Source organism: Neodiprion lecontei, chromosome 1 (assembly GCF_021901455.1).
Source record: "Neodiprion lecontei isolate iyNeoLeco1 chromosome 1, iyNeoLeco1.1, whole genome shotgun sequence".
NCBI lineage: Eukaryota > Metazoa > Arthropoda > Insecta > Hymenoptera > Diprionidae > Neodiprion > Neodiprion lecontei.
Genome location: NC_060260.1, coordinates 14,772,028 through 14,786,608, shown reverse-complemented (window position 1 = coordinate 14,786,608; position 14,581 = coordinate 14,772,028). Strand labels below are relative to the sequence as shown.

General features: G+C 39.4%; 1 protein-coding gene across 4 annotated transcripts in view; it reads left to right on the top strand.

Moving 5' to 3' along the window:
- The window catches only part of LOC107227861 (annulin-like), a 486,920-nt gene that overhangs the window by 352,832 nt on the left and 119,507 nt on the right, over window positions 1-14,581 (top strand). For all 4 annotated transcript variants that reach the window (XM_046738423.1, XM_046738482.1, XM_046738525.1 and 1 more), the window contains 2 exons: window positions 11,942-12,021; window positions 12,131-12,275. In XM_046738423.1, the coding sequence (XP_046594379.1) occupies window positions 11,942-12,021; window positions 12,131-12,275 (225 nt within the window). The remainder of the gene's footprint in view (window positions 1-11,941; window positions 12,022-12,130; window positions 12,276-14,581) is intronic.

The following is a 14,581-nucleotide window of genomic DNA, read 5'->3' as shown; positions in this document are numbered from 1 at the left end:
TTAGTAATAGAGTCTGAAAACGACGATGACGATGATAGTATGGAAAATATTGAAAAGAATGTAACACATCATTTTGCATGGATTCGAAATTTATCGCGGTTGACAAGTTCCCAATTTCTAAACGTAATGGTCGTACTTGGTTGTGCGATAGGTGTCTATCACACTTCCAATCTGAAAGGTGTTTGTTCAAGCACAATGTAGATTGCATGAATTTGAACAAAACCAAAGTTATTCGACCTACAGATGAGGAAAAAATACTGAAATTCAAAAATTTCAAGCACAAAAAAACAGTTCCATTCTGCATTTACGCGGATCTCGAATGTTTACTGGAACCTACGCTCAAAAAGATGGGTACAAGAACAATTTATCAGAAGCATCTTCCGTATAGTATAGCTTACTATCTATATTATGCGTTTGACGATTCGCTTTCAAAATTCAAAATTAATCGTGGAGAGACTTGCGTTCAATGGTTTGTGAATGAGTTAGCAGAATTGGCACATTCGTTAGAAGTTTATTTCAAAACTGTTGTACCGATGGAACTGCTCAATTTCAATGAAATCAACGATTTTCACTTAACAACAGTGTGTCACATTTGTGAAAAACCGTTTACACTCACAGACATGAAACATCGTGATCACTGCCATTTCACGGGAAAGTACCGTGGTGCTGCTCACCGAGGTTGCAATCTAAATTACCAAAATTCGCACACTATCCCAGTGATATTCCACAATCTGTCGGGTTACGATTCACATTTTCTGATCAAAGCACTGGCTACATCGTTCGAGGGCAGAATTGAGCTTCTACCCGTAAACAAAGAAAAGTACATTTATTTTACAAAATATGTCGAGGGGACAGATATAAAGTTTAGATTCGTAGATTCGTACCGTTTCATGCCCAGTAATCTTGAGAAATTAGCAACGTATCTCGGTGATGATCAAAAATCAATCACACAAAAATTTTATCGTAGCTCAGATAAATTTCAGTTATTGATCAGAAAAGGACTGTTCCAGTACGAATACATAGACAGTTGGGAGAAGCTCGAGGACACACGGCTACCATCCAAACCACAATTTTACTCAAAATTAAATGATCGGGATATATCAGACGACGACTATGCATATATGCATGTAACGTTTGGCAAACTTTTAACGTTCAAACTTTGGGAGAGTATTCGGACTTGTATTTACAGACGGACGTGTTTTCACTAGCCGACGTTTTTCAAAACTTTCGACAGAGCTGTTGGACAACGTACAACCTGGACCGGTTACATTATTACACCGCGCCCGGTCTGTCGTTTGATGCGATGTTAAAGTGTACAGGCATCGAGCTCGAGCTTCTCACCGACATAGACATGGTTATGTTTATCGAAAAGGGTATTCGAGGTGGTGTGTCACAGTGTTCGAACAGATACGCAAAGGCTAACAACAGGTACATGGGTGAGGAATTCGATCCTGAGGTCGAAGAATCTTATCTCATGTACTTTGACGTTAATAATTTGTACGGTGCTGCTATGAGCTTTGCTCTGCCATACAGTTCCTTCGAATGGTTATCAGACTTCGGACAATGCGACGTTCTTACCATCTCGGACGATGCGGAGCTTGGTTACATACTGGAGGTGGATTTGGAATATCCTGAGGAACTGCATGAAATTCATAAGGATTTACCACTGTGTCCGGAGCACTATATACCTCCGATCTCGAATGGTAAGCAACCGAAATTGACGCCCACGCTACTTTACAAGAAAAAACTACGTTGTTCACTATAGGGTTTTGAAACAATGCTTACAATTAGGCTTAAAATTACTCAAAATTCACAGAGTTCTCAAATTCAGACAATCCCCGTGGCTCAAAAAATACATAGATTTGAATACCAATTTGCGCAAAAAATCTCACAACGAATTCGAGAAAAATTTTTACAAACTGATGAACAACGCAGTTTCTGGTAAAACAATGGAAAATGTTAGGAAGTATAGAGATGTCAGGCTGATCACGAAATGGGATGGAAGATACGGTGCTACAGCTACTATAGCCAAACCCAATTTTCACAGCTGCACCGTTTTCGACAAAGATATAATTATCGTTGAAATGAGTAAGACGAAAGTCACGTTGAATAAACCATTGTATGCAGGTTTCTCCATCATGGATCTGGCTAAAACATATATCTATGATTTTCATTATAATTATATTAAGCAGAAATTTGGCAACGAAGCAAAATTAATGTGTATACGGATACCGACAGTTTGATTTACAACTTTACCGTCCCTGACATATACGAACATATGAAGGAGGACTTGCATAAATTCAATACGTCTGATTATCCGCTTGACAACGCGTATGGAATGCCTCGAGCGAACAAAAAAGTTCTCGGCTTGATGAAGGACGAAAATAACGGGAAAATAATGTTGAAATTTGTAGGATTAAGAGCAAAATTGTACGCATTCCGAGTCTTGGGAGATGGTAAAGACAATAAACGTGCCAAAAGTGTTAGAGGATCAGCGTTGAGAAAAATAACTTTCAACGATTATTTGGAACGTGCGTTGGAACGTGAAAATTTGTCCACAAACCAGCATTTGATATTAAGTTGAAAGCACGAGGTATACACTGTAAAACAGCAGAAAGTGGCACTGAGCTGGAATGACGACAAGCGGATCGTGTTCCAAAATACAACTGACACACTTCCGTGGGGTTACAAGCCTGTACCTCAGTTTTGTAATTACGGTATCGTAATCTATGTAGGACTTAATTTATAACTGTACCATGATGTATAAAATATTATTATGTAGGATGGTGAATAAGAACGCTCCGAAATATAAGAAATTGTACAACGATGCATATGTCTGTCGATTGTCTAAAAAATAAAGACGCATACTTGTTGTGTGTCGGATATAAAATAAAGAGGGACACACGTTTTTACAAAAAAATTCATTTATTCAAATGTTACATATCCGATTCGTTTATCCAACTGTTGTGTGTGTATTGTCAAAACCTAACCATTTAACGTATATTTTTGTTCCACGCTTCTTGAGCACCTTCTCCACCAGATAGATATCCGCATATTTAACCTTGAGGAGCTCTTGTTCGTAGAAACCACCAGCGATGGGTTGATCTCGGTAGTCTTTTAGCTTGTACGTCACAGGATGAGTATTTTCCACTCGACTTATCGTGAATATTTCAGTCGTCCAATTGGGAGTGTAACCTTTCTCGAAGACATTTTTGAATTTGCTGATTCGAATTTTGTCCCCGGATTTGAACTTTGCCGATATGGTAGGTATCGTTCGAAGCCCTCCGTACGCCTGACGTAATAACAGCCTCTCGTTTGCAACGGTGACATCCGACGGTTTCATTCTTATGGTTCGGTGTTTGACGTTGTTGTAAGCCGAAACCAAATCGGATAAGATATCGAGCCACTTGTAGCTTCCTTGCATGCTGAATCGTTTCCACATTTTACCTCTTAGCGTTCGATTGAAACGTTCACAGATCGAAGCCTTCAAATTACTGTACGTGGAGTAAAGTTTGATTTCGTAATGTGTCACAAGCGATTCAAATATCGAGTTGTAAAATCGCTTCTTCGTCGGCTTCGTAATCCGTCACCCACTTTTTGAAATTGTTGAAATTTGACTGTCAACGATTTCAGAATTCCAATTGTGGTCAAAATTCTTGTCTTCTCCCCGATCGTTGAGGCGTTGTTGCGTAAGATTTTATTCAAAAGCCTGATATTTTGGGTTCCGAGTCGAATCCATTTTGCAATCTCTGCCGGTGACGATTTTTCAGATAAAATCTTGAACGCCGTTTCCATAATTTGTATTAATTTCAAACACTTTTCGGAATCCATGTTTCTTCTTCTTCTTTCGATCACACACTTGACAAAGATAGAGTTTCGAAGCTTGCTCTAGAATGATCGCTCTACGCTGACATGGTCCCTTTTATGGGTAAACACCGACGTGACTCACACACACCGAGGCGGCTTCTTCACAGGGCTCACGAGCTCAACGTCGCACTGCAATCCGTTGGCCGCAGGCCGCTCGCCGTCAAGTCGAAACTCGTCGGACGATTCCGAGTATTGTTTTCGTCGGACGATTCCGAGAATTGTTTGTCTAAAATTCAACGTCGCACCGAAATCCTTTGACCGCATGCCGCTCGCCGTCGAGTCGAAACTTGCCGAACGCATTGTTTGTCTAAAATTCGTTCAAGGCCGTGAGAATCTTCTCGAACCTTCTGGAAGCTCTCAAAACCTGACACACGCCAGGATTCCCGGTCGTACGTTCGAGGATCCACGGGGACCGCTCGAACGCCTGAGGATTCACGGAGTGCGCTCGGTAATGCACTTATCGATCCCGCTCGATGAGCATGATTTTCTTTACCGACAAAGAACACAACTTATCCCACAAGGGGTAATACCACGGCAATTTCAGGCATTTTTTACCGACGATCATGGTCATTTGGAGGATTTTTTACCGACAATCATGGTCATTTGGGAGATTTTCTTACCGACGAACGGTCGGCAGAGCACATTTTATCTTGCGAGAGTGGGAGTAACTTTCAAGGGCTTGCGTCTGGGCTGCGCGAAGCGGAAAAGGGTTTGAGTCTGGGGAAAATGTATAGGCGGACTGGTCGGCTTGGTCGGTAAAGAAGGTGTTTCTACGCAGAACTCTCCTTGCTATACTACTCTCAGATGTGCTTCCGTTATCTTTAGCGATATTTCGTACGTAGGGAAGTGCAATAATCAAACCATGTGACGGGGTGCGAAATACCACGTCACAATATATATATATTAGAGTGTTTCAAAAAAACTGACTATTTTTTTTTTCGAAGAACATTGAAAAATCTTCCGAGTGTCCCTCAAAAATGACCTCGGTAAAATATGAGCTTTCAATATTGATATTTAGAGGTGGCGATTCTCAATTTTTCATTTCTCATTTAAATAACATGGGAAAAATTTTTTTTTAAATTCAGAATTTCATTGCTCCAAAACGAATCAGTGTGAATATATAAACAAAACACATTCTTGTAAGAAATTTTACGCTCTACAAAAAAGATCTGAATAAATATTTGCGTCAGGTAAGTCGTTTCGGCGTTATCAGGCCTCAAACATCGAACCGTTTGAAATAATGATGTTATCAATTTATAAATGCTACAAAACTGACTCATATCGTTGATTAATGAAATTTATTAATTAATATTTCATTGGAAGATACATAATTTCAATTTTAAAGTCAATAATATTGTGTATTCAAGTGATATAAGTCAGTTTTGTAGCATTTATAAATTAATAACATCATTATTTCAAACGGTTCGATGTTTGAGGCCTGATAACTCCGAAACGACTCACATTACGCAAATCTTTATTTTGATCTCTTTTGTAGAGCGTAAAATTTCCTACAAGAATATATTTTGGTTATATCTTCACACTGATTCGTTTTCGAGCAATAAAATTCTAAATTTCACAAAAAATTTTCCCATGTTATTTAAATGGGAAATAGAAAATTGAGAATCGCCACCTCTAAATATCAATATTAAGAGCTCGTATTTTATCGAGGTCATTTTTGAGAGACACTCGGAAGATTTTTCAGTGTTTTTCGAAGAAAAAAATAGTCGGTTTTTTTGAAACACTCTAATATATATGTATATTGTAACGCAAAATTCTGTGACCCTCGGATGAGGACTTACCGTTGACACTTTGGCGCGATTCTCCACTTATTCAGAATATTAAACTATAACAAAATCAATTATGTTGGGCGCCAGACGCGTCAGCGTCGATTTTCAAACAATAATACGAATCAATAAAAATAACACGAAACCGTACGAAAAATGAATAGAGAACCCGTTCTATGGCTGGCTAGGCTCAGCTACTCACACGAACTGGTAGAGTGGTGGTATTCAAGGCAGCTAACAATAATTACAGAATTAAGAAAATAATAAAATAAAGAATAAACTCAAGTCAGAAGGAAAATGAACTGGTCGGTCAATCGATCATATATTGTCGAGAAGGTTACATGGTTGAGACAGGCAAATGAAATGGTATCGACAGCGGTAGTTTATAAAATAAGCAATCGTTGTTCACAATAATTTCGGTAGAATAGAATTAAACGGTAGCTTTAAAACAAGAGACGGTAGTTAACAGAGAAAAATTAACGTAGGTCAGGAGAAGCGATATAATACAAAAATTTACTTAAAACTACACGTCACTGAGCGACCTGATCTTACCCAAGGTGCAAATGACGCCCCGAAAATTATTATTCTGTCAATTAAGAACGGGACAACTTTACTGCAATCGATAGAAAACAAGGTAACGATAGCTCGGTAGATAATACGACGAATTTACCATAGATTATAACCAGTGGGAGAGATTGACATTCATTAACAATTTGCAAAATCGGCAGCGTAAACGATCGACTAGATAACTTTCGGTAGAATTATTCATAAACGACAGAATCAATAATTTATAATGATTACGGACCTGAGGAATTAAACAATGAATTCCTAAACATAACTTTTGAGAGAATACGAAATACAAAATTATGAGAGAGTGAGAAATTCGGAGAGTTCACAAAATAAAGAAATACACTAAATACACCGCAGTATAAAAGAATCAAGATCAAGACGCAGAACTTAACGTAACAAGATACGGAGAAAAGAATAACAGACGAAAATAATATAAAATTGCCAATAGCAATAGAAAAAAGGTGCGGTAATATTTAGAGGCTGATTCTACGCTCGGTTGTACTCCAAGGAACTCGATATACGATACAATAGGCACAAAAATAAATAAAAATATAATAAGCAATAACAGAAATAAAATATAAGGCACACTACTATTACAAAAAAGTATGAAATGAAACGTAAAGCCAATAGGGCTCAAGATACGATAGAAAATACAGAAGCAGGCTAATAGAAATTCACAAATAACCAGAAAAATTATAAATACAAAAGAATTGATTATTCGGCAGTTACGAGGTCGCTCAGACACGAAGATAATTAATCACTGAAATCATGCAGTCACACGCCGGCTTACTGCAACTCTAATCCGTGGACCAAGATTCACACAAAACTGGCATCGCACGATGCAACCAAGAAACGATAAATACAATATTAATGACCGAAATCATGCAGTCACACGGCGGCTTACTACAACTCTAATCCGTGGACCATGATTCACACGAAGTCGATAAATATCATGAGAAAGAATAGAAATTATAAGCAACTTCGTAACGATACAATACAGAGGCAGAAGCCTTACCATAACAGATGATCTCAGGCACACAACACTGAGTCTAATTTAAAATAAAACTTATGATATTAAATAAGGGAAAACAGGAAGGACGGAAAGGACTTGAATTTATAGGAAGAATCTAACGGTAGAGCAAAACGATAGTAAGATAGAAACGGTAGCGGTAGAGGAAGACGGATCGAGAGCTTATATCGGGAGGATTCAGAAATTCGTAGCTGTCACTCAGCAGGTCAAGCGTAGAATAGCAGGAGGTCGGAGTTCGGCTCGCCGATCTCGCGGTTGTCGTGAGGTGATTCTTCTTCCCTTTGATTGGTTGGTTGACCCCCACCGCAAATAGACCATCCCCCTGTGGCGAATATTGGTTACGGCGTGGTCATGCGTTTTCGAAGATTACCGCTAGATGTGGCATAATGTACTGCTCGTGATTTCGTCAGTGACACCAACTCGTACGATTTAATAGCTGCTTCAGTTTACTGTCCAGGTTGCCTATCATCGGGGACTTCTTTGACAGAGGCATACACAGGGTGCCTCTCGGTCACAATTACCGAGTGGAGAGTGACGCCTCACTGTTCACTTCCACCGGTTTTTGTACAGGCAGTAGCCGGCTGCCTATACCCGAGGTCGTGCAGTCAGACGGTTGGCTAAACCGTGGACCACGACCCACACAATTAGTCCTTGCCGACAGGAAGGCTGCGTCGATCCTCGGAACGATGGCTTTATTAATCTGGACGTAGTGGTTTGGGGTCGGTCCGGCACCAGGCCGGTAAGTCGGAAGATGGCAGGCTACGGTCTGCCCTTCACGCCATCCTTACGGCATCCGATAGAGCGGGCGGCTGGTTCCTCCTTGAGGAGCGGTGCCCTCGGCCGTCGGGAGGATTTTTATCTCCCTGTTTACCGGCAGTCGAGGCGATACGGAAGGTTCGGGTGGATGCTACCCCGGTAGCAAGGGAAGTGCACCAAGGTAGCCAGTATAGTCTGATTAGACCGTCGGTAGGCGAAGTCGTCGAGAGCTGGAAACGGTAGATATCGGTCCCTCGGTGGTCGGGATCGTTGTCGTCCAAGTACCTTATTAGCGTGCGCCGAAGCGCGAAATACAGAATTTAAAAGAAAGAATCAGTTAAAAGTAGTTATTGCCTATTTTGTATCGAGTTCGGTTGAAGTACCCTGCTGAGGATGCATAAACTAGAAATAATAACGGTTGTGTGCCCTTGTGACGGGCGACTCTGAAACGCCACGTTACAATATATATTAGGGTGGTCCAAAAAAATCGACTATTTTTTTTTACTCTATACTCCGAAAACTTGGTTGGTAGAGACCTCAAAAACGTTCTCTCCAAGTATGAGCTCTTAATTTTAATAGGAAGGTCCTCCGCCTCGCAGTTTTCTAATTTTTTCTCATGGTGAGGAAGAAAAATACACATCTCGGTATCTACTATTTCTGAAAAAAAATTGGTCTCATATTTTTGTAGGAAATTGAATTCTTTAAAAAAATGGTCTCTTACAATTTTTTTGTATCCTCACTGTTCAGAAGTTATTGAAGGTTAAAGTTTGATCATTTAAAGGTAGATGTCTTTTTTTATGAATTAGACGGCCTGTCCGTCTTATTTGGCTTCCCATCGGAAGCAAGAATACAAAATGTAAACATTCTCCATCTACATACATTCTTACATATATTTATAGTGCTTGAAGAAGAAAAATTCATATTCACACATACCCGGGCACCTGAGAACAAATTCGAACTCACTGGTGATGAGAGAAATTAACAACAGAGTCAGGGCGGCTAGGTGGTCTAGTGGAGTAAGGCTCCGGCTAAGCATCTCTAGACAAAAGGTTCGATTCCTGGCTCCGTCGTTAATCTTTCGAAATCAGCAATTGTTCGAATTTATATCTTTCAACAATTATATTCTCATAATTAATGATATGCATATCAATTATTAGACGGCCTGTCCGACTTATTTGACTTCTCATCGGAAGCAAGAATACAAAATGTAAACATTCTCTATCTACATACATTCTTTCATATATAGTGTTTGAAGAGAAGAAAAATTCATATTCGTAGTAAAGAACTGTATGGGGCCAGATTCTCAGTCGGTGGGGTTATGGCCGCGCCCTAAATGTGCCGCCACCCTTTGTAGTTCAGGCGGACTGGCGGCACTAACCAACATCCTGACGACCTCTCCACACATATTACATGGAAGATCACGCTACCACCCCAATCCCAACGCCCATCCTCGGCCCCCTCATCCTCCGAGCCTGCATCTTTAAGGTGCAGGAGGTTGAACCAGACTTTAACCATCTTGACCTAACTGACCCCTTTTCCGACAATGAGCGATACTCGGAGAAGTGGTATGTGTACTATAAATAAATTAAAATAAAATTATAATTGATACTGTATGATTAAATTTCTTTTTATATCAGTAGGAGTATTGGTGTGTAGCACTTCAGTACCGATCTGCTTTGTGGTATTAATAATAATCCAACTCACATTTCGTTTGCTCTTTTGACAGATTTTGCAGTTCTTTTTTTTTACTGTCATGTTATTCTCTATGCGACCATGAATTTGTCCCAGCTCCAATCGCCGATGATAAAGGTTGGTTGACCAATGATTGGGGGAAGGATGAGGTATCGAGCGAGGAAATAATTATTGGCTTTTCGGAAGCAGCGTCGGAGTTCTCACTAAAAAAGCTTCGGAAGCTCGTGGGGGATGTACGGCCGGCCAAAGTGAGGCCAAACTGCCAGTATTACATGTATTATGTACATGTATTTATAGAAATTATTTTTAGGGAATGGGGGAATGAGATGACAGCCACAATGATAGATATTCAAGATAGACATGATGATGGTGAAATGGATAGTGTGAATTCTATACATGATTTTGAACAATAAACTATAAATTATATAGAAACTCGCAATTATGCATTATATATTTCTCCTCAAGTACAATTTATAATATTTACGTCTTTGCTTTGAATTAATTTATACTGCAAGAACCGATAAAAGTTATGAAGATATATGCATACTTGTGAAACATTCTATTTTTTTATATACATATAATAAATTTTATTTTTCTAGATATACATGCGTATAATTGTGTCAAATTCTATTACTATCTTTGTGCGTATTGTCTACATTTTTGGGTAGACAGTTGCATCTTAGACAGTATCGTGTCATCGAGGATCTCCGTCAGCCATGCTTTCTACTCCTCACCCTTGTCGTACACATAAGACGCATTTCTCACAATCTTCGGTACATCCGCCACAGATTTTTTACAAGTATTTTATAGTGTTTCGTGTTGATCAAGCGTTAGTAGCCCTGTATTCAGTCGGTAAGCTAGCCAAATTATAGGACCATCTTGTCGGACCTTCGCGATTCTCGCCGATAAAAAAACGATGTCTTCTCCATCGATCGTTGCCAGAACACGTACCCCGAATTTCTTTTCGAACAGTCTTAGCCCAACGACATCAAATAACCCACCAATTACGCGTTCCGACATCTTCTTGATAGACAGATTCTCCAGGTGGTTGACGTGGTTGATTATCCCCAGATCCATTGCGTTCTCGATGAGAGTTTCTTTTTTGACTAGTGAGAACAGTTTACTACGCAAAAACGATAGCACAGAGTGACTATTGGAAATAAGCTTACGTTTATGTAGTATTTGTCCCCACTAAAGTTTTCCACTGAACACGACTCGTCATGCATTTCATGGGAAATGTCTTTCATAAATACCCCTTTTCAAACCTGATTTATTAACAACGACATCAGATATTTGTGGGACATTTTTTTATAAATCGTTTTACATTCCAAACTGATTTATTAATCTTCAAATCTTCAGAAATATCTTCAGGCATTTTGCGGGCAAATATTTCATGACTCCCCTATTCCAGACTGATTTTTTTATATTGGCACCTATCGCGTTCATTATCTGCACTGTCTTCTGTCGACATATTTTGGTGAAAAAGCCTCAAATCGTCATTTTCTTACACAATATTTCCCCATCGCTACTCAATAAAATCGTAGCCATCTTGCGGTGAAAGATTTAAACATCCCCCCCCCCCCCCCCCCCTCTTGGGTAAATTCAGCCGGTAATGCGGGCAGCGCCATCTATGGTAACAGCATCCTACGGTGAACACTGGAAACAAAGTGGGCCTGACCGGTGAAACAGCAACCGATCAATAAAGAGGGCAAAATTCAAAATATCCGCTCTTCCAACACTTTAGAATATCATTATCAAACTACCTGCGGGTAAAAACGATCGAATCTTTGTATCCAGAACTCTCGTATTCTATCTACTATGACAGACACACTGCATGCAAATCTTGGCATATTGCCAATCCACCGGGGTCATGACCCACAATTATAGAATCTTTATTGCATTGCGACGCTCGCTGCACGCTCGTTGCGCATTGCTACCCACACACTTACACAATTAATTCGAACGCGAGGCTTACTATGAATTAACCACATTTAGAATAACTTCTGAAATAATCAACTTATGTGATCAAAAGCTTCATGAAGGTCACATATTTTCAACTGTCGCTCTGTCGCATATTGTTCGAGAGTCCCTCAACGAGTTTCGGACGTAATTGTATCCCTATCGACTTGTACAATAGCTTTGCTATACTACCGTTCTTTCTGATAATAGATATTTTAGTTTCAGATGGAGGTGTATTTTTAATTTATTTCTCAAATTCATAACATACTACGTATTTTCACAGAATTGGAAGATCTGTTTGCACAAAAGCAGTTGGAAAATGGGAACGTGACGATATCACAAATATGTACAAATACCCGGAAAGTAAGTAAATGCGTTTAAAAAAAAAAGTTAAAAAAGAAAACAGAATTCAATGCAGTAATGATTCATCCTGCATCCGAAGAACATAACATACCACCGTTTTCTGCTTCAGAATCGGGCGAGGAGAGAGCAGTCATGTTGAAGGCATTGCAACACAGCGCATCACTGTTCAGTCGTTATTACCTTAACGAAAAGTTCAACGATATAAAATTCGATTTTGAGCTCCGGGATGACATCATTATTGGGGAACCATTCACGTATGTACCTTTTTTCACTCAGATATCGATTGAACAATGCTTTAGATTACTTTGAAGACTTTTATCAGATGCATTTCTCTGGATGTGAATATATACGCTCACAGGAATGTGGTGTATAATAATTTTTTCTCTCCAGAGTAATGAAATGATTTTGAAGTTTGAGATATATGATGCTGTGCGTGCGCTCGTATGGTCATTAAAACAAGTAATTGAGAGTCCAATTGATCCGAATGAGCTAGCCTGTGAACTACTCACGTGGACACGTTTGGAGCTGAGAAAACACTATCAATAAGATGCTACTCAGTTTTCAACTGTCTCATTTAACTAACCTAAACACTGCTGGATCAATCAAAGCAAAATCTGATGAGTTATGAGTTAAAAAGAGCCGCGTCGATTAAGAGCAGAGATTCAAGATCAATATCATTAAAATCCGTTCATTTATCGTCGAGATGTCATTGCACAAGAAATTGCATGACGCACACTCACGCACACACATCGTGTTTCTACACAGGATTCATATCGCTCGCGTATAGAAAAGGTATGGAAATAGTATATTGTGTAACAAGTGCCCAAAATAGGCAACATCTGAACGAGTGCGGCTTGCGGTAGAAGTCGAAGGCAAGTGTAACTAGAGCATTACAAATGATGGGCGTCTCGACGCTAAGGATTAAGTCGGGCTCTTAGATTCTTCAATCCATCGGGTATAGATTTTTGCACGAGACATCAGCACCACCAGGTGTCTTCACTTCTCATAGGGCTGTATCACAGAATGCTTAGCCGAATTTCTACTGACGTACTCCATGGCCACCGATACTGACAATGAATATCAGGGACAACGTCAACGATTGCCTATATTTTGAAAATATGTCTTTCATTTTTTGATTTTGTTATTGAGCATTTGAGCATCCACTGAGCAATCCACATCTTCATTACTATCGCACGGCGTCGTTCAAACAACATCTTGAGAGCGAGTTTCATTCGTATGGATTTGGTTCGACTATTATTTATTTACAGACGACCCTAATTCGCCGCAATAATTTAACGCTCGCATAAAGACAAAATTCCGAAACATGATTTACCTGAGATGAACCCTGAGTCTTCCTCCCTTGGTTGAACTTATATTGAGAGCAAATGAGCTTTAGAGATAAAAGTTGTCCCTTATGTTTCGTTGATCTTGATGATTCGGGCTGTAGGCGGCTCTGCGTGCTCGACAGTGAGTGGATATAATATAAATTGACGCTATTTACGCACGATTACTTTGCTTACGGAAACTGAATTATTGTCTCTATCTGAATGATAAAATATCTACTAATAATTATTGACTAAAACTTTGGAATCGATCGCTACATCTCGAACCTGGTATGTAGGGTTTTGAGGAAATATTTCCAAGAAAAAGAACGATAAAGACGATTTTTCTTGACCTTGGTGAATTGTTGAATAATATTATTCTTGGATATGAAGGTCGTGAACATCAAAACACTTTTTTTGTGTTAACGTTTTGTGTTTTGATGTTCACGACCTTCATATCCAAGAATAAAAAAGAAAGAATAATATTATTCAACAATTCACCAAGGTCATGAAAAATCGTCTTCATCATACTAACGGAATAAAACGTGGGAACCATGGGGTTTTTTCATGCTATCTCGCTTGCATATGGGAAGACTTTGGCGGGAAAGCTGCGACCTCGGGCCACCATATCCGAGTCTCTGTTGAAGCTAAAAAACCACCGCATCTTTCTTTTAATCTGCAAGAAACGATCGATCTTGCCAACCCATTTAAAATTCCCTAAGCTTATCTCTAACGGTATTAGTTTTAAAATGTCTAAGTCGCGAACTGCTCACCACCATAATGTACACAAATTTCAAAGGTCGTTACTTAATCTCGAGATAAGTGACTCTCATGCGACCATCATTAAATATCAAAATATTTTGCTGGTGCTTGAGAACAATATTTTGATAGAATTACCTATCGAGGTGTCAAAATAATTTTTCGACACACAACACTCAAAATTGGAACCGGCTTTCAATGCTGACAAGGCTTCTCACATCAACAAGCTAGCTAATCTTATTAAAAACAAAAAAAGACCCACTTCTAATCTAATTGACTCGACCTTTGAAAATTGGATTGTGAACCTTAGTAATACGGAAATTCCTGTCAATGTTGCTGACGTTCTAAAAATGGGTCCCAAATATGGCATTCCTTTTAAGCCCCACCGCATTCCAACCAACAAACTTATCTCTGATTTTGAATCAAAGATCTCTTTTAATCCCTCTGACCGCCGCAATATGGCTCGGCTAGATTTTACA